The sequence below is a fragment of the Hemitrygon akajei genome, chromosome 8 (assembly GCF_048418815.1).
Source record: "Hemitrygon akajei chromosome 8, sHemAka1.3, whole genome shotgun sequence".
Classification (NCBI taxonomy): Eukaryota; Metazoa; Chordata; class Chondrichthyes; order Myliobatiformes; family Dasyatidae; genus Hemitrygon; species Hemitrygon akajei.
This window is the reverse complement of record NC_133131.1, coordinates 174,234,688-174,257,296: the sequence shown is the minus strand read 5'-3', so window position 1 is coordinate 174,257,296 and position 22,609 is coordinate 174,234,688. Positions and strand designations below refer to the sequence as shown.

At 44.7% G+C, this 22,609-nt stretch overlaps 1 protein-coding gene across 1 annotated transcript in view; it reads left to right on the top strand.

The window, feature by feature from the left end:
- Positions 1 to 2,791: 2,791 nt before the first annotated feature.
- LOC140732453 (TBC1 domain family member 20) overlaps positions 2,792 to 22,609 on the top strand; it is a 57,335-nt gene continuing 37,517 nt past the window's right edge. The window contains exons 1-4 of the mRNA XM_073055128.1: positions 2,792 to 2,994; positions 4,229 to 4,414; positions 10,524 to 10,604; positions 18,498 to 18,684. Of these exons, the coding sequence (XP_072911229.1) occupies positions 2,907 to 2,994; positions 4,229 to 4,414; positions 10,524 to 10,604; positions 18,498 to 18,684 (542 nt within the window). The 5' untranslated portion in view covers positions 2,792 to 2,906. The remainder of the gene's footprint in view (positions 2,995 to 4,228; positions 4,415 to 10,523; positions 10,605 to 18,497; positions 18,685 to 22,609) is intronic.

The following is a 22,609-nucleotide window of genomic DNA, read 5'->3' as shown; positions in this document are numbered from 1 at the left end:
ATTTGTGAATGATATGAAGATAGGTGGAGGGGTAGACAGTGCAGAGGAAGCAATGCGATTGCAGCAGGACTTAGACAAATTGAAGGCTATGGGTAACCCTAGGTAATTTCTAAAGTAAGTACATGCTCAGCACAGCATTGTGGGCCGAAGGGTCTGTATTGTGCTGCAGGTTTTCTATGTTTATAAATTAGAAGAACGGCAAAAAGTGGCAGATGGAATATAGTGTTCAGACATGTATGATAATGCATTTTGGTGAAAGGAACAATAGTGCAGACTATTAACTAAATGGGGAGAAAATTCAAACATCAGAGGTACAGAGGGACTTAGGAGTCCTTGGGCAGGACCCCCAGAAGTTTAGTTTAGTGGTTGAATCTGTGGTAAAGAAGGCAAATGCAGTGTTACCATTTATTTCAAGAGGAACACTGTAGAACAATCTCTTCTCCCTCCTGCCGTCTGGGAAAAGGCTCCGAAGCATTCGGGCTCTCACGACCAGACTATGTAACAGTTTCTTCCCCCAAGCTATCAGACTCCTCAATACCCCAAGCCTGGACTGATACCTTGCCCTATTGTCCTGTTATTATTTATTGTAATGCCTGCACTGTTTTTGTGCACTTTATGCAGTCCTGTGTAGGTCTGTAGTCTAGTGTAGCTTTCTGTGTTGTTTTTTTAAAATTTTGTAGTTCAGTCTAGTTTTTTGTACTGTGTCATGTAACACCATGGTCCTGAAAAAAGCTGTCTCATTTTTACTACACACTGTACCAGCAGTTATGGTCAAAATGACAATAAAAGTGACTTGACTTGATAATGCTGACCCTTTATTAGTCAGGCCGCAGTTGGAGAATTGTCAACAGTTTTGGGCCCCATATCTCAGAAAGAATGTATTGTCATTGGAGAGAGTATAGCGGAAGTTCATGGGAATTATTTTGGGAATGAAGATGTGAGGAGCATTGGCAGCTTTGGGCCTGTACCCACTGAAATTTAAAAGAATGGCGGGAATCTCATTGAAACTTACTGAAGGTTGAAAGGACTAGATAGGGTGGATGTGGAGAGGATATTTCCTGTGGTGGGAATATCCAGACTAGAGGGCACAGCCTCAAAATTGAGGGGTGACTATTTAGAATAGAGTTAAGGAGTAATTTATTTAGCTAGAGAGTAGTAAATCTGTGGAATGCTCTGCCACAGACTGCAGTGGAGGCCGAGTCCATGGTTATATTTGAGGCGGAAGTTGATCATCTCCTGATCGGTCAGGTCATGTCATTCTAATACCTAACTCACCTCCCCCCAGACAGATCCTTAATCCCAGTTGAAGGTCAGCTAGCCCCCGGTGGGCGAAGGGAACACTTCAAAGATAATATCAACATCAGGCTGAAGACATTCAACATTACATCTAAAATCTGGGAGGACATTGCACTCAATAGATACACCTGGAGGAAATCTGTTCAAGAGGGGGCTGCACTACATGGGTGCGACCTCCATTTTGCCGCAGAGAACAAGCGAAAATCCAAAAGACCCAAACGCTAACCACAGCCACCACTCATACGAGTCCACACTGCACAGAACCTGTGGCCCCTGAAGACCCACCAATGGACAGCTCCTTAAGAGAACATTACACTCAACTCAAGTGATCACGCTGCTACTGATGCACCATCAATAACTCTGAGACGTAGGTTAAGGTAGGCTTTTATTGGCTGGAAGAAAGCACAAGCAGCAAATGACTATCACACGACATCCTGGAGATTGAGGAAGGGTCTGTGGCTCCAATCGCCTTTATACCGGGGTCTGTGGGAGGAGCCACGGTCAGTGGGAGGAGCCACAGGAGCAGTCAGCAGGGGGGCGTGTCCAGACCGGTATATGTAGTTCACCACAGCAACTGACACCATTCCCTCTAAACTGCGTGGCCGTGCTGGAACTGCAATGCTCCCGCACAACTGGAATTAATGTTTCAATAAAGTGCCATATAGTTTTCAGGCGCGTGAAAAAGTCCTGCTCAGAGCAATAGTTGGTCCGCACAGCTGTAAAAATAAAAATTAGAGTTAACGTTGCCTAGATTGGAGAGCTTTAGTTATAATCTAGAGACTGGATACCCTTGGTTCTCGGAAGCAAAGCTGAGGGGTGACATGATAGAGTTGTATAAAGTTATGAGGGGCACATGCGTCTGTCTCTTGGTGTAGGGCGCAGGTTTAGGAGAGAAGAAGGTTTAAATTTGGACCTGAGGGGCAACATTGTCACACAAAGAATAGCTGGTGTCTGAACTGAATGCCAGAAGCAGCAACAGCCATAACTTATGTCAGTGACAATAATCTGATTCTTAACAGTAACAACGTTTAAGAGGTGTTTGGACAGGTACTGCATTGAATTGTAGTCAAAGTTCCGTCTTTTATTTTTACAGCTGTGCAGACTAATTATTGCTCTGAGCAAGGCGATTTCTGTGGGTTACGCACATCTAAATATTGCACTTTATTCTACATTCTTCTGTAGTTTACCTCAAAGCACCAGGTAAAGATCGGGATGCAAGACAAGCTTTTCATTGTACATGTAATAAAACAATTCCAAGTTATCACCGAAGAGTAATGCAAAATAGCTGTTTATTTTCAATGCCATCTCCAATGCTCCCCCGACTCGAGTTACGCTTCATTTCCGGGAAACCCAGGGCTACACGCAACACAAAGGGGCGGTGCGACGGGTATTGATTGACACCCATATAAAGGAATTAACATAGAGAACATCGAAGGTGGCGCAGACACTTGGCGCGGGTTGGTCAGAGGAGAACCAATCAGACGGCGGAGAGGGTTGAGGCTGCTGACGGAGCCGGTAACGGGAGGTGAGAGATGGCGCCGCCGCTGCTGCTGAACTGGCGGCGGGAGTGCTCGGTGGGTCACTGACGTTCAGGCCATACGAAAGGCACCATGAGCGGCCGCAGGAGCAGGCGGCCGAGTGTGAGCGGGCGGGAGGCGGTCAGTAACGGCCAGAGCGGAGCTCGGCGGGGCGGCGCAGGTAGGCGCTCCTGACGTCATTAGCGGCCCTCGGGCAACGGGCAGGTTCACACCTGGGGGAGGGAGGAGGAAGGGGGAGGAGAGGGAGATGTTTAATTGTCATTTATCCTCGCGCTTATCTGCATTAGGGCCATAAATAATCCTATTCACTCTCCACTCTGTCATCAATTTCAATTGTTATTCTCAAATTGGGGTTGGTTTGCAGAGAAATGTGTCACTTGCATCAATGATCAATACAGTCCGAGGATGTGCTGGGGGCAGCCCGCAAGTGTCATCTATTTTCCCCGTGCCTACGTAGCATGTCCACAGTTTACTAGCCCTATTGTCTTTGAGAGTTGGGAGGAAACCTCAGGAAGCCCACACAGCCAGCAGACTAAATTGAACCCTGATCGCTGGCCCAGTAAACTGTTATGCTAGCTGCTTCGTTACTGTCTTCCTTAGCCCATTGCCCCTGCTGGGGCATAGGAAGCTGACAGCAGCTAGCCAGAGTCCTCTATCCTGGGCCCAGTCTTTCAAGTTGTCCCTGTCTTCAAAGATCCTTCCTCTTCCTGGGATGAGGTCTTGGTGCTTCTTTTTTGTGTTTCTGTAGCTCTGGGTTTTTATGGGATGAGGTTGTGATGGCTAGATGCCCGACCCTCCTTTCATAGCCAGGCGTGGGACCGTCCCTGGCAGAGTTGCAATGTGGCTAACCATGTCAGCCACATTGTAAATATAAATGATGAACATAAGAACACGCAGCACTGATCCCTGCCTGAAGTGTACCTCCACACTGAAGAATTAATCCTCCAACACCACTACCTTTTACATCACACCAAGGTTCAAAGTATTTCTCCGTCAACCCTCTTAAAGTTTATAAAATCAAGAGGGTTATGAATAAGGTGGATAGTCGTAGTCTTTTAGCTAAGGATGGGGATTCCATAGCTTGAGAGCTCAGATACAAGTTAAGAGAGTTCACTTCTTTACACAAAAGAGGGCAAATACCTGGAATGAGCTACCAAAGGAAGTGCTTAAGGTGGCTCCAGCTGCAACTTATAAGAGGTAATTGAATAGGTACACAGAGGAAGGTTGTGGGCAACTGGGACTCCAGTAGGGAGGGTGCTGTGGTTGGCATGAGCCAGTTGGGTCGAAGGGTCTGCTTCCTTGCTGTATTACTCTATGACTCTACAAGGTGACTTTCACACATCACTACAGGTGTGCTTCTCTCAAATTCTCACTCCCTGTTCTTCACCTGACAGAAGTTGAATCGAAGAAGAAGAGGAAGCTGCTGGCTATTCACCAGGCTCTGAACGATGACCCAGTGGACGTGAGAACTCTGCGGCAGTGTGCGGTCAGTGAGGGCGGCCTGCTGAGTGATGAGATCCGCAGGAAAGTCTGGCCAAAGCTGCTCAATGTGAATGTTTATGACCTCCCTCCAAAGCCAAGTAAGCTGGTGATTGGGACACTCCCTGAGTTGTGTTTTTTTTCCTCAGTCTAGCATTCTCTGTATTAATTTTGATCACCAGTCCCTTCACTGTGAGGATTGGTGATGTGTTCCTTCATCTTGCCCTTCCTGAAGTCCACAATCAGCTCTTTTGTCTTGCTGATGTTGAGTGCCAGGTTGTTGCTGTGACACCAATCCACTAGTTGGAAAGGCAGTGTTTAGAGCAGGGGTTCACAGACCCCTTGGTTTATGGTTTTGGTCTGTGACATACAAAGGTTGTGAACCCCTGGCTTAGAGTGATAGGGGCCAAATGCAGGAAATCAGGACTAGCTGGGTGGGCACCATGGTTAGTGTAGACTGGTTGGGCTGAAGGGTCTGTATTGCTTTATGACCCAACAAATGGATAGGGAGTAAAGAAGACCCTTCATCCAATGAAGCATTGAGTTTAAAAGTTGGGAAATTATATTTGACATTTTAGTTAAGTCCTGTCTGGAGAATTGTGAGCTATTCTTCTTGCTTCAATGAGGGAAGTATGTGGCGGCTTTGAGGAGGTTCACCATCTGGATAAGAGACTATTAGCTATAAGGGAAAGTTGGACAAACTTGAGTTTTTGTTTTATTTTGAGACACAGCAAGTTAACAGACATTGGAGGCTGAAGGGAGACCTGATAGTGGTTTGCAAAATTGAGAAGCATAGGTTGAACAGACAGTTTATCTTTTTCCTAGGGTAGAAATGTCAAATACTAGATGGCATAGACTTAAGGTGAGGTGGATATTTTGTAGGACAAGGTTTTTTTTACTGAGGGAGCTGAACAATCTGCCAGGGGAGGTGGGGAGGTAGACATGATAGTGGTATTTAAGAGGCATTTGGACAGGAACACGAACATGAAAGGATGTGTATCATGTGCAGGGAATAGGTTTAGTTTAATTTGCCATCCTGGTTGGCACAGACCTTGTGGGCCAAAGGGCCTGTTCCTGGACTCCGCTCTTCTATGAGAGGATAGAGAAAAGTTCCAGTGCAATTTCCAATGTTTGATGAAGAATCAAAACCAGGCTTATTTGCAGTATTGTGAACTTTGTTGTTTTATGACAGCAGTACGGTGCAAAAGAGGAATCGTTAGCGGGTGTCCGTGGGTTCATTGTCAATTCAGAAATCTGACAGGGGAAGAAGCTGTTTCTAAAAAATTGACTGTGCGTATTCAGAATCCTGTATCTCCTCCTTGATCGTAGCAATGAAAGGAGGGCATGTGCTGTGTGATAAGGGTCCTTAATGATGGAGGGAGGCCGCCTTCTTGAAGTACCAACTCTTGCAGATGTGCTCAGTGGTGGGGAGGCTGGTGTTCATGATGAGAACACAATGCTGTGCAGCTTTTTCAAATTCCAGGCGGGTGGTGATGCAACCAGTCAGAATGCTCCCCTCGGAGTATCTGCAGAAATTTGCTTGAGCCTTTGATGACACACAAAATCTCCTCAAACTCCAAATGAAATGCAGCTACTGGCACCTTCTTCATGATTGTATTAATGTGTTGGGTGCAGGATAAATCCTCTGAGATGTTGATGCCCAGAAACTTGAAGCTGTTTACTCTTTCCACTACTGACCTCTTTGTGAGATTGGTGTGTGTTCATCCGACCTCCTCTTCAAGGGGACTGCAACCTTGTTGTGGTTTGGAGGCTTGTGTGCCTCAGTGACCCGGAGAGCTATGTTGGCAGGAGTCAGGGCTTTATACTTTGGCACTTGGTAGGAGCACCCATGCCAACCAGGTCAAAGGGTAGAGGCCAGACTAAGAGTGGTCCACCAGTCTTCCAGGTTTGAGGGTTCAGTTCAGGGCTAACAGGCTGAACGGGTAATTGTTACGTAAATGGCAGAGAAGAATCCTTCAATGTCTGAGTGGCCAAGGACAGACAGAGATAGAGGACCTTCATTGCTTCCCGAAGTGCCAGCAGTGTAATGGCAGTAGGTAAGTCATAACAAGGATTTGAGTATGGGACGAGGGTGTCCTGTGAATGGAAGGGTTAATGTGTGAGGAGCGTTTGATGACTCTCTGCCTGTACTCAATGTGAGTTTAGAAGAATGACGGAGGATCTCATTAAAATACATCGAATATTGAAAGGTCTAGATAGAGTGGATGTGGAGAGGATGTTTCCCTATGGGGATGAATAAAGTATCTATCTATCTATCTATCTATAGTAGGGGAGTGTAGGATCAGAGATGAGGAAAATTATCTTTAGCAAGAGTGGCTGTGTAGAGAATCATGAGCGTGTCTAGGACCAGAGGGCACAACCTCAGGATACAAGGATGTTCCTTTCGAACAGACATTAAGAGGAATAATTTTTTTTTAGCCAGAGGATGGTGAATCTGTAGAATTCATTGCCACAGACGACTGTGGAGGCCTAGTCATTGGGTATATTTAAAATGGAGGTTGATAGGTTCTTGATCAGTCAGGGCGTCAAAGGTTATGGGGCGAAGGCAGGAGAATGGGGCTGAGAGGGATAATAAATTAGCCATGATAGAATGATGGAGCAGACTCGATGGGCTGAGTGGCCTGATTCTGCTTCTGTGTCTTTATGGTCTTATATCTAGCTGCATTTGTGCAGGGCTTTGGTGATGCCTTTCACTGTATGTTTTGATATACATATAAATAAATAAGTCTGAAACATAATTAGAGTAACTCTTTCAGAAACCGACAAGTTTCTGATGGGAGTGGGCCGATTATGTGTAGGAACGATGTCCCTCATACTGGAGAGGCAGGAACTAGGAGTCATCACCTAATCCCAAGGGGAATGCCACACAGCACTGAGATGAGTGAATCTGTGGAATTCTCTGCCACCAAAAACACATGAACTCTAATCATTAAACATATTCGCAAAGGAGTTGGGTACAGTTCTGAGGCGAGGAAGAAGGGAAAGTTTGGATGTTTGGCTAGGGTCACGTGGAAATTGGAAAAGGCTCAGATGACCCACTCTTGCACTTTCTTTCTGTGGTTCTATAGGATGGAAGTTGGAAATGGGAGGAAATTCAGTTGTTGCAAAAGACCATGAGATATTAGGAGCAGAATTAGGCTACTTGACTCTTCGAGTATGATCTTCCATTTCATCATGGCTAATTTATTCTCTGTGATCTTTTATTTTAACTAAGAACCTATCAACCTCCACTTTAAATATATACCCAAAAACTTTGCCTCCACAGCTGCCTGTGGCAATGAATGCCACAGATTTACCACCCTCTGGCTAAAGAAGGTTCATAGTTGATTTCGATTACAACTTTCCCATAGCCTTCTCCAAGAAAAGTCAATTGGAAAGTGGAAAGAAATTCCAGATGCTGGAAATCTGAAATAAAAACAGAAGATGCTGGTCATGCATCATCTGTGGAAAGAGAAAGAAAAGGAACATTTCAGGTCCAGGATCCTTCATCCGAAATTATGTGCTTTCCATTTAAAAACTTTTGACTTCTGACACGGGCAAAATTTTAAAAGCAAAAAAAAGATGAACAATTTCACAGCTTTGAGGTCTTGGAGCCCTCTGGAACCTTTGTTCTTTGTAAGAATTTTTTTACATCCTTCCCATGAATGTATGAGTTACCTCACACATTTCAAAGAGTACTGGGCTGGTTAATTGGCCTGTGATTAGGCTGGAGTTAAACCGGGGTTACCAGTGTGTGCGGCTGCGACCGGCTGACCTACTCACAAAAAAGGTGCCGTGGTCGGATGGTGATTAGCGTGTTGCTATTACAGCCTGTGGCATTGTATTCAATTCACTTTGGTGTTCAATTCTGGAGCCCTCTAATTCTGGGTGTGTGTGTGTGTGTGTGCGTGCGTGTCCTCCCACATTAGTAGGTTAATTGGTTATTGTAAATTGTGATTAGTGTAGGGTTAAATTGGTAGGTAGCAGGGCGGCGTGACTTACTGAACTGGACAGACAGACATACTTTATTGATCCCGAGGGAAATTGGGTTTCGTTACAGTCGCACCAACCAAGAATAGTGTAGAAATATAGTGATATAAGCCATAAATAATTAAATAATAATAAGTAAATTATGCCAAGTGGAAATAAGTCCAGGACCAGCCTATTGGCTCAGGGTGTCTGACACTCCGAGGGAGTAGCTGTAAAGTTTGATGGCCACAGGCAGGAATGACTTCCTATGATGCTCAGTGTTGCATCTAGGTGGAATGAGTCTCTGGCTGAATGTACTCCTGTGCCTAACCAGTACATTATGGAGTGGATGGGAGTCATTGGCCAAGATGGCATGCAACTTGGACAGCATCCTCTTTTCAGACACCACCGTCAGAGAGTCCAGTTCCACCCCCACAACATCACTGGCATTATGAATGAGTTTGTTGATTCTGTTGGTGTCTGCTACCCTCAGCCTGCTGCCCCAGCACACAACAGCAAACATGATAGCACTGGCCACCACAGACTCGTAGAACATCCTCAGCATCGTCTGGCAGATGTTAAAGGACCTCAGTCTCCTCAGGAAGTAGAGACGGCTCTGACCCTTCTTGTAGACAGCAGTGTTCTTTGACCAGTCCAGTTTATTGTCAATTCGTATCCCCAGGTATTTGTAATCCTCCACCATGTCCACACTGACCCCTTGGATGGAAACAGGGGTGACCGGTGCCTTAGCCCTCCTCAGGTCCACCACCAGCTCCTTAGTCTTTTTCACATTAAGCTGCAGATGATTCTGCTCACACCATGTGACAAAGTTTCCCACCGTAGCCCTGTACTCCACCTCATCTCCCTTGCTGATGCATCCAACTATGGCAGAGTCATCAGAAAACTTCTGAAGATGGCAAGACTCTGTGCAGTAGTTGAAGTCCGAGGTGTAGATGGTGAAGGGAAAGGGAGACAGGACAGTCCCCTGTGGAGCCCCAGTGCTGCTGACCACTCTCTGTTCCATGCTGTATCTCTAAGTAAATAAACTCAGTGGGTCAGGCAACATTTTGAAGGCTGAGTGATGGTTGACGTGTTTGGCCAAGACTCTGCATCAGGGCCTCCACGATGGCAGTTTTGACTTGGTGACAAATACTGTATTCTGTTCTATTCTATTTCTTTGTTCTATTGTGAATGCCTGAAAGAAAATTAATCACAATAAATTTACTTTGAACTTCAAAATATTGGATGGGGGACGTGATTTATAGAGTCCTAGAGCATGGAAACAGGAAGTAGGAAAGAGAGGTAAAAGGGCTGGATGTAAAGTGCTGTAAGACAGGAGAATGGTTGGTGGGAACAGAGAGAAGACTGTGGACATATTGGGAAAGGTTCTGACATGTTGGAAGAGTGTAACAACTCCTGTAGAATTGGCCTCAGGATCAAATTCATGCTCATTGTTATCTGACTTTACATATATACAACTAAACAAAACTATGTTCCTCTATACCACAAAGCATCCATAAAACATATCCCACACAGCACATAGACAAAATCTTACCATAAATAAGTTAATAAAATAAATTTGAAATGCTTTTAATGTGCAGCACAGGTAAACTGTACTGTAAACTGTTTGCTGTCCTAGTGACGAGACCTCGGTGGCAGGATATTCATTAGCCTCACAGCCCGAGGGAAGAAGCTGTACCCAGTCTGGCAGTCTCAGCCCTGATGCTCCTGAACCTCCTTCCTGATGGTAGTGCGTCAAAGAGATTGTGGAATGGGTGGTAGGGATCCTCAATAATGCTTTGGCCCTTCATCTGCAGTGCCCCAGGTTTAATATCACTGGCATATGTTGTTAAATCTGATTTTTCATTTTTCTTTTTTTATTTTCCAATATTTTTATTAAATTTCATATACACAAATACAGAGTTCATAAGGATACTTATTATAAATCAAAGTAAGATAGCACAAAATGCATACAATCACAGTATCCCATATTGATAATCAATCAAATAAAATGAGTGATGAAATACACTAGTATGGTTAATTATATTATAAAAAAAGATCTACACCCTGTACCAAGACAAAGCTGGTTGGAAAAAAAACAAGAGAAAAAGAAAAGAGTACTTTACCATATGGTGTTTTATAATAATAGCCAAGATCTATATTTGAATAACAATTCAAAGATTTTTAAAATAGTTCAGAAAGGGTCCCCATAACGTTTGAAAATCTTTCATTTTTCTTAAGGCAAGGACATACGAGAAGGTCACAAAGACTACAGCCAGGTTGTCATGGATGTACAACGGTCTCTTCGCAGGTTTCCAAATGGTGAGTATGGGAAGATTAACTCTGCACTACTTAGGTTAAGCAACACACACAAAATGCTGGTGGAACGCAGCAGGCCAGGCAACATCTATAGGGAAAGCGCTGTCGACATTTCGGGCCGAGACCCTTCGTCAGGACTAACTGAAAGGAAAGATAGTAAGAGATTTGAAAGTAGGAGGGGGAGGGGAAAATGTGAAATGATAGGAGAAGACTGGAGGGGGTGGGGTGAAGCTGAGAGCCAGAAAGGTGATTGGCAAAAGGGATACAGAGCTAGAGAAGGGAAAGAATCATGGGACGGGAGGCCTAGGGAGAAAGAAAGGGGGAGGGGAGCAGCAGAGGGAGATGGAGAACAGGCAGAGTGATGGGCAGAGAGAGAAAGAAAAAACGGAGGGGAAAAAAACTAAATATATCAGGGATGGGGTAAGAAGGGGAGGAGAGGCATTAACAGAAGTTAGAGAAGTCAATATTCATGCCATCAGGTTGGAGGCTACCCAGCCGGTATATAAGGTGTTGTTCCTCCAACCTGAGTGTGGCTTCATCTTGACAGTAGAGGAGGCCATGGATAGACATACCAGAATGGGAATGGGACGTGGAATTAAAATGTGTGGCCACCGGGAGATCCTGCTTTCTCTGGTGGACAGAGCGTAGGTGTTCAGCAAAACGGTCTCCCAGTCTGCGTCAGGTCTCACCAATATATAAAAGGCCACACCGGGAGCACCGGACGCAGTATACCACACCAGCCAACTCACAGGTGAAGTGTCGCCTCACCTGGAAGGACTGTCTGGGGCCCTGAATGGTGTGAGGGAGGAAGTGTAAGGGCAGGTGTAGCACTTGTTCCACTTGCAAGGATAAGTGCCAGGAGGGAGATCGGAGGGAAGGGATGGGGGGGGGGGGGGTGATGAATGGACAAGGGAGTCGCGTAGGGAGCGATCCCTGCAGAAAGCAGAAGGGGGGGAGGGAAAGATGTGCTTGGTAGTGGGATCCAGTTGGAGGTGGCGGAAGTTACGGAGAATTATACGTTGGATCCGGAAGCTGGTGGGGTGGTGTGGTATACTGCATCCAGTGCTCCCGGTGTGGCCTTTTATATATTCTTGGAGCTGGAGGCTTGGGTTCTTGGGGCTTCAATAACTCGGAGGCTGGAGCTTGAAGGCAGACTAGGAATTGTACATCAACATAGAACCAGGACTTATCTTAAACAAGACACTAACATGAGACTGGACAGTACATAGACATAGAGCTGGGACTTATCCTTCAACAAGCTGGAACTCAACTTTCATTCCATACCAAGGTGGGGCAGGACCATCTGTTGGGTAACGGCAGAACGGCCTGACTTACCCCACGGAGGCAAAGACAAGACAGATTCCCCCCGCAGGGCAACGGCAGAACGGCCTGACTTACCCCACGGGGCGAGGACAGGAAGAGACAAACATCAGAGAACGACAGACAGTTCCATCTCTGCATCGGGGTGCTCCGAGTCGCAGTTACGGCCAGCAGCCTTGGCTGGCTACGGAAACAACCGGATCCCTACCTAGCTCGGAGTGGCTGACGGCCACCCAGCTGGCCCGGGAAACGGCTGAATCCATACCTCAATGACAGCAAGGGTCCAAGAAGCAATGGTTCTCCATCCCAGCCTAAAGATGGCAAGTGGCTGTTCTAGCCTTCCACTGGCTGATTACTCCCAGTGAAGCTTGACAAGACGACCTCCCAACCACACTCAATCCCAGGGCCACTTATATTCTTAGCCCCCAAGATGAGCATCAAGTGTGTATGTTTAAGTTCAACCGAAATAAGGGACAGCAGGAGGACCCGGAGTCCGCGAACCGGACCGTGAACCGGAATGCGCACTTCGGACTGGACCATGACACTGTTGCCCTTGCAGCGGGTTCCCCCTCTCCATATCACTGATGTAGTCGAAGGGAAGGGCAAACGCTGATGCAACTTGGCACCAGTGTCATCGCAGAGGTTGCCAGAGTGAAGTTGTAAACAATATCGAACTGCCTTCAGGACCCTGGCTCCAGATTTCTTCCTCGGGGTTTACTCCCGAAGCCTTTCCCATGAGTGGGTATGGCTGCAAGGCAGCGGAGGTTTAAAATCAGAATTTCCTTCTCCAGTATATAACCATATAATGTATATAGAAATAAGACAATGTTTCTCTGAACCTGGGTGTGAAGCACAGTAGTACTCATAACACACAATATTTTATGAAGTTAAGGATAAAATCTACAGATGAACCACACTTAAATAACAAAGTAAAGTGCATTAATGTTAAATATTGTAAGGTATGGAAACAGATTAACCAGTGACACTTTGCACATAATGTTCAGAAGCCTGACGGCCTGAGGAAAAACTGTTTCCCATCCTGACCGTTCTTGCTTTTATGGATTGTAGTCTCCTGCCTGATGGTAGAAAGTCAAAGAGGATGATGGATGGATGAGATCCTTAATAATACTAAAGGCCCTGTATATTCAGCACTGCTGATAAATGTCCCTGATGAATGGTAGGGAGACACCTATGATCCTCTCAGTTGTTCTCACATTCTTTTGTGGTCTGATGCTCGACTGCTCCCTTACCAGATGGAGATGCAATTTGTCAGGACGCTCTCAATAGTGCTCCTGTAAAACACAGTTAAGATGGGAATGGGGAGCCTTGCTTGCCTCAGTCGTCTTAGCTGCGGAGGCATCGCTGTGCCTTCTTGTTCAGGGAGGTGATATTAATGGACCTGGTGAGGTAATCTGTGATGAGAACTCCCGGGAACTTGGTGCACTTAATTCTTTCTACAGAGGAATTGTAATCATGAAGGGGTTGGTTTGTCTGCAATTTCCTGAAGTTCACAATGATTTCCTTTGCCTTCTCCATGTTCAGGCTTAGCTTGTTCTTTCATAACAATCAGCCGCTCCACTTCCTCTCTATACTCTGCCTCGTCATCGTTCTTGATAAGGATAACCACTGTTGTATCATCTGCAAACTTGATGACATGGTTTGAGCTGGATCCTGCAACGCAGTTGTGTGTCATCAGTGTGAACAGCAGCAGGCTGAGCACACGGCCTTGGGGAGCGCCAGCACTCAAGTGTAATGGGACTAGAGACGTTGTTGCCCCCACAGACAGACTGCGCAATCCTCCTTGTCTAGCTCATTTGATATGTACTGTTGAATTCCCACTCTTCTTTGCTGTATTCACATGGATAGTTCTCGATGATTCAGGAATCCTATTACCAGGAGTGAGTAATTCATCCCTTGGAGTCTAATGAATCACTGTAGCAGAGACTGAGGTTGGTTATGAATACCAGAGTCTCACTAGTCCAGCGAGGGCTTCAGGGCAGAAGTGCAGGAGTGTAAGGTCAGAAGGCACAGCCTCATTTTTGAGGGACATCCCTTTAGAACAGGGATGAGGATTAATTTCTTCAGCCATAGGTTGGTGAATTTGTGGAATTTATTGCTGCAGTTGGCCAAGTCATTGGTTATATTTAAAACAGAGGTCAATAGGTTCTTAATTAATAAAAGTGTCAAAGGTTACGGGGAAAAGGAAGGCGAATGGGGTTGAGAGGGGATATAGAATGGCGGACCAGACTCAATAGGCTGAATGGCCTAATTTTTCTCCTATGTCTTATGGTCTTGAAAGCCTTCTTACTTGGAGGTTTGAAATGTGAAATTGGCCGCTTGGGAAGTTAGGGAGTTATTTAGAAGGTTGAAAAGCAGGAGCTCGAGGTTACTTCCTGTACCATGTGCTAGTAAGAATTAAAAATAGGACAATAAGGCAAATGAATGCTTAGCTAAAGAGCTGGCGCAGTGGGTAGGGCTTTAGGATCATTGGAATTGGTGCTTGGACATGTTGGACCAGTAGATGGGTTATAGCTAGAGACACAAGAGTTTGCAGATTCTGATGTCTGGAGCAATAAAGGATCTCCTGGAGGAAGTTAGTGTGTTGAGCAGCATCTCTGGGTAGAAAGGAATTGCCAGCATTTTGGGTTGAAACCCTATATTAGGACTGAGAGGGAGAAGGTGGAGTAAGAAGGAGGACTGGTAGATGATAGGTGGAATAAGATTGGGAGAGTAGTTTGGGGGATCCAGGTGGAGAAGGGGGATTGTTGAGAAAAGCTGGTAGATGATGAGTGAAACTAGATTAGGGGAGTGATGTGGGTTGTGATGGGCAGGTGGATCCAGGTGGAGGAGGAGGAAGTATTGAGTCAGGCTGGTAGGTGATAGGTGAAACTAGATTGGGGAGTGGTGTGGGGGGATACAGGTGGCGGAGGGGAAGTGTTGAGACAGGCTAGTAGGTGATAGGTGATTGTCTTTGGATTTTTTTCTTGTGATTGCAAGACCCTGTTGGACATTGGTAGTGTGGAAAACTGTAAGGCCAATTCACTGATGTATTGGTGAGACTGGCGGCAGGGGAGCTGCGTGGCCCTGGTTGTGCTGCGGGCCAGGCCTCATTTGTACCTTGGGGTTGCTTGTTGTGGCCGCGAGGAGGGTGTTGTTGGAACTGGTTGTGTGTCACTGGATTCCATGCTGGCTTGGAGACTTGCACTTCCTGTCGGCGCTGCTCTCTGTTTGCTCAGTGGGAGACAAGCTGGATTGAATTCACCTGCAGCTGCACTGTGAGACAAGGAACTGTTGTGGGCTATTCTTATAGAAGCAAGGCTCCAGGACAACGTTCATGCACGATCAATTAACAGGCCATGACACTCGGGGACTAGGGCTTTATTATTATTATTTAATGTACTTTTTTGTAACTATGTTTTTCTGCTATCATAATTATATGTGTTGTGTGTGACTGTACACTATTTTGTTTGGCTGTATTCATGTGTATAGTTGAATGACAGTTCTGCCTGGATCCATGGATGTGGTGGGTGTGGAGTCTTCTCTGCCATTCAATCATGGCTGATCCATTCACCTCCTCCCCCTTCTCAGCCCTACTCCCCAGCCTTCTCCATGTAACCTTTGATGCCATGTCCAATCAAGAACCTATCAATCTCTGCTGTCAATCCACCCAATGACCTGACCTCACAGCTGCCTGTGGTAATAAATTCTACAAATTCACCAACCTCTGGCTAAAGAAATTTCTCTGCATCTCAGCTTTGTAAGAGCACCCCTCTGTCCTGAGTCTGTGCCCTCTTGTCCATGGCTCCACCAACTACGGGAAACATCTACATCTTTCCAAACCTTTCCACATCTACTCAGTCTAGGCCTTTCAACATTTGAAAGGTCTCAATGAGATTCCCCCTCATCCTTCTAAATTCCAGCGAGTACAGACCCAGAGCCATCAAGCGTTCCTCGTATGATAAGTTTTTCATTCCTGGAATCATCCTTGTGAACCTCCTCTGGTCCCTCTCCAATGCCAGCACATCTTTTCTTAGTTGAGGAGCCCAAAACTGTTTACACTATTCAAGGTGAGGCCTTACCAGTGCCTTATAAAGCGTCAGCATCACATCCTATCTTTTGTATTCTAGACCTCTTGAAATGAATGCTAACATTGCATTTGCTTTCTTCACCACTGACTGTACCTGCAAGTTAACCTGTAGGGTGTTCTACACGAGGACTCTCAAGTCTCACTGAATTTTCTCCCCATTTAGAAAATAGTCTGCACATTTATCTCTACTACCAAAGTGCATGACCATGCATTTTCCAACATTGTATTTCATTTGCCACTTTCTTGCCCATTCTCCTAATGTCCTTCCGCATCCTACCTGCCCCTCCACCAATTTTTGTATCATCTATAAACGTCGCAGCAAAGCCATCTATTCCATCATCAAAATCATTGATATACAGCATAAAAAGAAGCAGTCCCAACACAAACCACTGTGGAACACCACTAGTCACTGGCAGCCAACCAGAAAAGGATCCTTTTATTCCCACTTGCTGCCAAAGCTCTAACCATGCCAGTAACTTTTCTGTAATACTATGGGCTCTTAACTTGGTAAGCAAAAGTCCAAATTTGCAACATCCACTGCATCCTTTTATCTATTCTACTGGTAATCTTCTCAAAGAATTCCAACAGATTGGTCAGGCAGGATTTTCCCTGAAGGAAACATCGCTGACTTTGTCCCATCTTGTCCTGGCTGAGGAAAGTCCATGTCCCACCCCCCATCCTCATCACATTCTACAGGGGTTGTATTGAGAGCATCCTGAGCAGCTGCATCACTGCCTGGTTCAGAAATTGCACCATCTCGGATCGCAAGACCCAGCAGTAGATAGTGAGGTCTGCTGAGAAGATTATCGGGGTCTCTCTTCCCGCCATCACGGACATTTACACTACACGCTGCATCCGCAAAGGAAACAGCATTATGAAGGACTCCATGCACCCCTCATACAATTTCTTCTCCCTCCTGGCGTCTGGGAAAAGGCTCCGAAGCATTCGGGCTCTCACAACCAGACTATGTAACAGTTTCTTCCCCCAAGCCATCAGACTCCTCAATACCCGAAGCCTGGACTGACACCTTGCCCTATTGTCCTGTTTATTATTTATTGTAATGCCTGCACTGTTTTTGTGCACTTTACGCAGTCCAGTGTAGGTCTGTAATCTAGTGTAGCTTTCTCTGTGTTGTTTTTTTAATGTAGTTCAGTCTAGTTTTTGTACTGTGTCATGTAACACCATGGTCCTGAAAAATTTTGTCTCATTTTTACTATGTACTGTACCAGCAGTTATGGTCGAAATGACAATAAAAGTGACTTGACTTGAAGTGTACTCCATAACCTCATCCTTTACAATTAACTCCAACATCTTCCCAACCACTGAGGTCAGGCTAACTGGTCTATAATCTCCTTTCTGCTGCCTTCCTCTTGTCTTAAAGAGTGGAGTGACATTTGCAGTGTTCCAGTCCTCTGGCACCATGCCAGAGTCCAGTGATTTTTGAAAGATCATTACAATTGTTTCCACAATCTCTACTGCTACGTCTTTCAAAACCTTAGGGTGCAGTTCATCTGGTCCAGGTGACTGATGTACCCTCAGGTCTTTCAGCTTTTTGAGCACCCCTTCTCTAAATAATAACTACACCTGCTTCTCTTTCCTCACACCCTTCAACATCTGGCACACTGTTCGTGTCTTCCACAGTGAAGTCTGATGCAAAATACTCATTTAGTTCATCTGTCATCTCCGTTGTTAACAACCCTGCTGTTATTTCTCCGGCCTCATTTTCTAGTGGTCCTATACCCGCTCTCATCTCTCTCTTATTTTTTACATACTTGAAAAAGCTTTTACTATCCACTTCAATATTGTTTGCTAGCTTGATTTTGTATTTCATCTTTTCCATCCTAATGATTCTTTTAGTTGGTCTGTCAGTTTTTAAAAGCCCAATCCTCTATCTTCCTGCTAATTTTTGCTTTTTTTTTGTATGCCCTCTTTTGTTTTTACGTTAGCTTTGACTTCCCTTATCAGCCACAGTTGTACTATTTGCCATTTGAGTATTTTTGGAATGCATCTATTTTTCCCAGAAACTCAAGCCATTGCTGTTCTGCTGTCATCCCTGTCAGCATCTCCTAATTTACTTTGACCAACTTCTCTCTCATAACACTGTAATTTCCTTTACTCCACTGAAACACTGCTACATCAGAGTTTACTTTCCCCGTATCAAATTTCAAGTTGAGCTCAAACATATTGTGATCATTGTCTCCTAAGGGTTCTTTTACCTTAAGCTCCCTAATCACCTTCTGGTTCATTATATAAGTACCTAATTGGTACCAACATCATCTGTATTTGAATTGGTGCAATAGCATTTGATAATTTATGGTGGGACTGAATAGCAAATAATGCTTTTTTCCTTTCATATACTCTGGCACTTCTGTTTAGGACCTCATTGAAACAGGGTGTTTATGTGATTGTGGTGTGTGTGTGTGTGTCTGTGTGTTATGTCCTCTACTGCATTTTCATTTGTTAACTACTTGTTACCTTGTTACTCTCAGGGATGCGGGCTGATCAGCGAGCAGTCCTACAAGAACAACTGATTAATGTCATCCTGTATGTGTTGCAAAGGAACAAACAGCTTCACTATTACCAAGGCTACCATGATATCGTTGTGACCTTCCTTCTGGTGGTTGGGGAAAGGATGGCCATCGCACTCATGGAGATCCTGTCTTCTCATCATCTCAGGTGAACAGACACCCCTGTAGTTTCCATCACAGATCTGGGGCTCTGGATGCTTGTGATAGAACATAGAATGTGTCTCTGTGTGATTGCTCTGTCCTTTAGAATATAGAAAGTAGAATAGTACAGCATTGTATGGGCCTTTCAGCCCAAATGTTAAATATACATAGACCAGTACAATACAGGGATAGAGCTTTGGGCCCAATTGTTACATGCAACATAGACCAGTACAGCTCAGGAACAGACTTTTTGCCAGAAATGTTATTTACACATAGACAGGAACAGACCTTTCGGCCTACACTGACAAACAATGTGGACCATTACAGCACAGGAACAGACCTTTCGGCCCAAATGTTATATACAATATAGACCAACACAGGAACAGAGATTTTGGCCCAAATGTTATATACAACATAGACCAGTACAGTAATAATGCCTTATTAAAATCTATGTAGACAACATCCACAGCTCTTCCTTCTTCATTCACCCTCATCACCTCGTCAAAAAACTCAAACAAGTTTGTAAGATACGACTTGCTCCACACTAAGCTCTGCTGGCTCTTCCAAATGCTCATCAATCCTATCCCTAAGGATTCTCCCAGTAACTTCCCTACCACTGACATGAGATTCTCCAGCCTATAGTTTCCAGGATTATCCCTGGTTCCCTTCTTGAATAATAGAACAAATATTCAAGTAAAAATACAAATACACATCTTCATGTTGGGTTTTACCTTTTAACCTGCTCCAAGATCAATGTAATCCTTCCCTCCTACATAAAGTTCCATTTTTCTATCATTCATGTGCCTATCATGTCCCTAATGTATCTGCTACTTCTAGCACCTCTGGCAGTGCATTACACAGACACACACACAAAAACACACCATTCTATGTTTTTTTAAAAAAAACTACCTCTGACATCACTCCATTACTTTCCTCCAAACACCTTAAAATGATGCCTCCTCGAATTAGCCGGTTATCTAAGAAAAAATGTGTTGGCACAAGAGAGGATGCAGAAGAGGTTCATGAGAATAGTTATGGGAATGAAAGGAGGAACATTTGATGTCTCTGAGCCTGTACTTGCTGTAGTTTAGAAAATTGAAACCTATCAAATATTAAAAAGTCTAGATAGAGTAGATATGGAGAGGATGTTTCCTATAGTGGGGGAGTCTAGGACCAGAGGACACAGATAGAGTGGATGTGGAGAGGATGTTTCCTATAGTGGGGGAGTCTAGGACCAGAGGGCACAGATAGAGTGGATGTGGAGAGGATGTTTCCTATAGTGGGGGAGTCTGGGACCAGAGGACACAGATAGAGTAGATATGGAGAGGATGTTTCCTATAGTGGGGGAGTCTGGGACCAGAGGACACAGATAGAGTAGATATGGAGAGGATGTTTCCTATAGTGGGGGAGTCTAGGACCAGAGGACACAGATAGAGTAGATATGGAGAGGATGTTTCCTATAGTGGGGGAGTCTAGGACCAGTGGGCGCAGCCTCAGAATTGGGGGATGATCATTTAGAACTGAGATGAGGTACCTCTTTCGCAAGTGGGCAGTAAATCTGTGGAATTCATTGCCATAGACTGTTGTAGAGGTCAAGTCATTGTGTATATTTAAAGCAGAGGTTGATAGGTTTTTGATCAGTCAGGGTGTCAAAAGTTATGGGCAGAAAGCAAAGAGTGGATTGAGAGGGATAATAAATTAGCCATGATGGAATGGCAGAGCGACTGAATGGGTCGAATGGTTTAATTCTGCTGCTATGTCTGATGGTCTTAGGTACTTGTGTCCAGATATTGAGAGATGTGTACAATTTCACACATGTCTATAACTTTGCCAACAGGAACTGGGTGCAGTTTATAAGACCATAAGACATAGGAGCAGAATTAGGCCATTCAGTCCATCAGCTCTGCCTTTTCATCATGGCTGATGATTATCCCTCTCAACCTCATTCTCCTGCCTTCTCCCCGTAACCTTTGATGCCCTAATTTATCGAGAACCTATCAGCCTCTGCTTAATATACCTTATGATTTGGCTTCCACAGCCATTTGTGGCAATGAATTCCACAGATTCACCACCCTCTGGTTAAAGATTTTTTTTCTTATCCCTGTTCTAAGTGGGCTTCCTTCAATTCTGAGGCTGTGCCCTCTGATCCTCAACTCCCCCACTATAGGAAAGATCCTCTTCACATCCACTTTATCCAGACCTTTCAATATTGGATAGGTTTCAATGAGAACACCCCTCAATCTTCTAAACTCCAACGAGTACAGGCCCAGAGCAATCAAATGCTCCACATACGATAACTCTTTATTCCTGGGATCATTCTTGTGAACCTCCTGAACTCTTTCCAATGCTAGCACATCTTTCCTTAAATATAGGGCCCAAAGCTGCTCACAGTACTCCACATGTGGTCTGACCAATGCCTTATAAAACCTCAGCATTACATTCTTGCTCTTATATTTAGTCCTCTCTTAATGAATGCTGATACTGACTCAACCTGCAAATTAACCTTTAGGGAATCCTGCACAAGGACTCCCAAGTCCCTCTGCACCTCTGATTTAGGAATTTTCTCCTCATTTTAAAAAATAGTGTATGCCTTTATTCTTTCTGCAAAAGTGCATGACCGTACACTTACCTATGTTATATTCCATTTGCTGCTTCTTTGCCCATTCCCCCCAATCCTTCTGCAGGCTTCTGACTCCCAAGAGCTGTGCAACTTGGATGCTTTGTTTGACTTGGTTAGGAATGGAATAGATAAGAAACAGGATTGGTCCTGGACTGACCTCTGCCATTCTAGTCCGATTTCCCATTCAGAAATGTAACTGGATAAGATTCAGATGGACTCCTGGTGGCTGAAAGTTGAGGCTGGAGGCTTGGAATAAAAGTATCAATGTCTCATTGGTATTTTACAATGAGACAGGGAAGTTACAGTAGGGTACAGCAACCGTGCTGTACGAAGGCTGTAATAAATCTAGTCAAGAAGGAAAAAAAAAGCTTAAAAAGCATCAGAGAGTTAGATAATGTTAGGGATCTAGAAGATTATAAGGCTATCAGGAAGGAGCTTAAGAAGGAAATTAGGAGAGCCAGAAGGGGCCATGAGAATGCCTTGGTGAGCAGGATTAAGGAAAACCCCAAGGCATTCTACAAGTATGTGAAGAGCAAGAAGATAAGATGTGAAAGAATAGGACCTATCAAGTGTGACAGTGGGAAAGTGTGTATGGAACCGGAGGAAATAGCAGGGGTACTTAATGAATACTTAACTTCAGTATTCACTATGGAAAAGGATCTTGGTGATTGTAGTGCTGACTTGCAGCAGAGAGAAAAGCTTGAGCATGTAGATATTAAGAAAGAGGATGTGGAAAGCATCAAGTTGGATAAGTTGGCAGGACTGCATGAGATGTACCCCAGGCTACTGTCGGGGGCAAGGGAGGAGATTGCTGGGCCTCTGGTGATGATCTTTGAATCATCAATGGGGATGGGAGAGGTTCCGAAGAATTGGAGGGTTGTGGATGTGGTTCCTTTATTCAAGAAAGGGAGTAGAGATAGTCCAGGAAATTATAGACCAGTGAGTCTTACTTCAGTGGTTGGTAAGCTGATGAAAAGATCCTGAGAGGCAGGATTTATGAACATTTGGAGAGGTATAATATGATTAGGAATAGTCAGCATGGCTTTGTCTAGGGCAGATTGTGCCTTACGAGCCTGATTGAATTTTTTGAGGATATGACTAAACACATTGATGAAGGAAGAGCAGTAGATGTAGTGTATATGGATTTCAGCAAGGCATTTGATAAGGTACCCCATGCAAGGCTTATTGAGAAGGTAAGGAGGCATGGGATCCAAGGGGACATTGCTTTGTGGATCCAGAACTGGCTTGCCCACAGAAGGCAAAGAGTGGTTATAGACAGGTCATATTCTGCATGGAGGTTGGTGACTAGTGG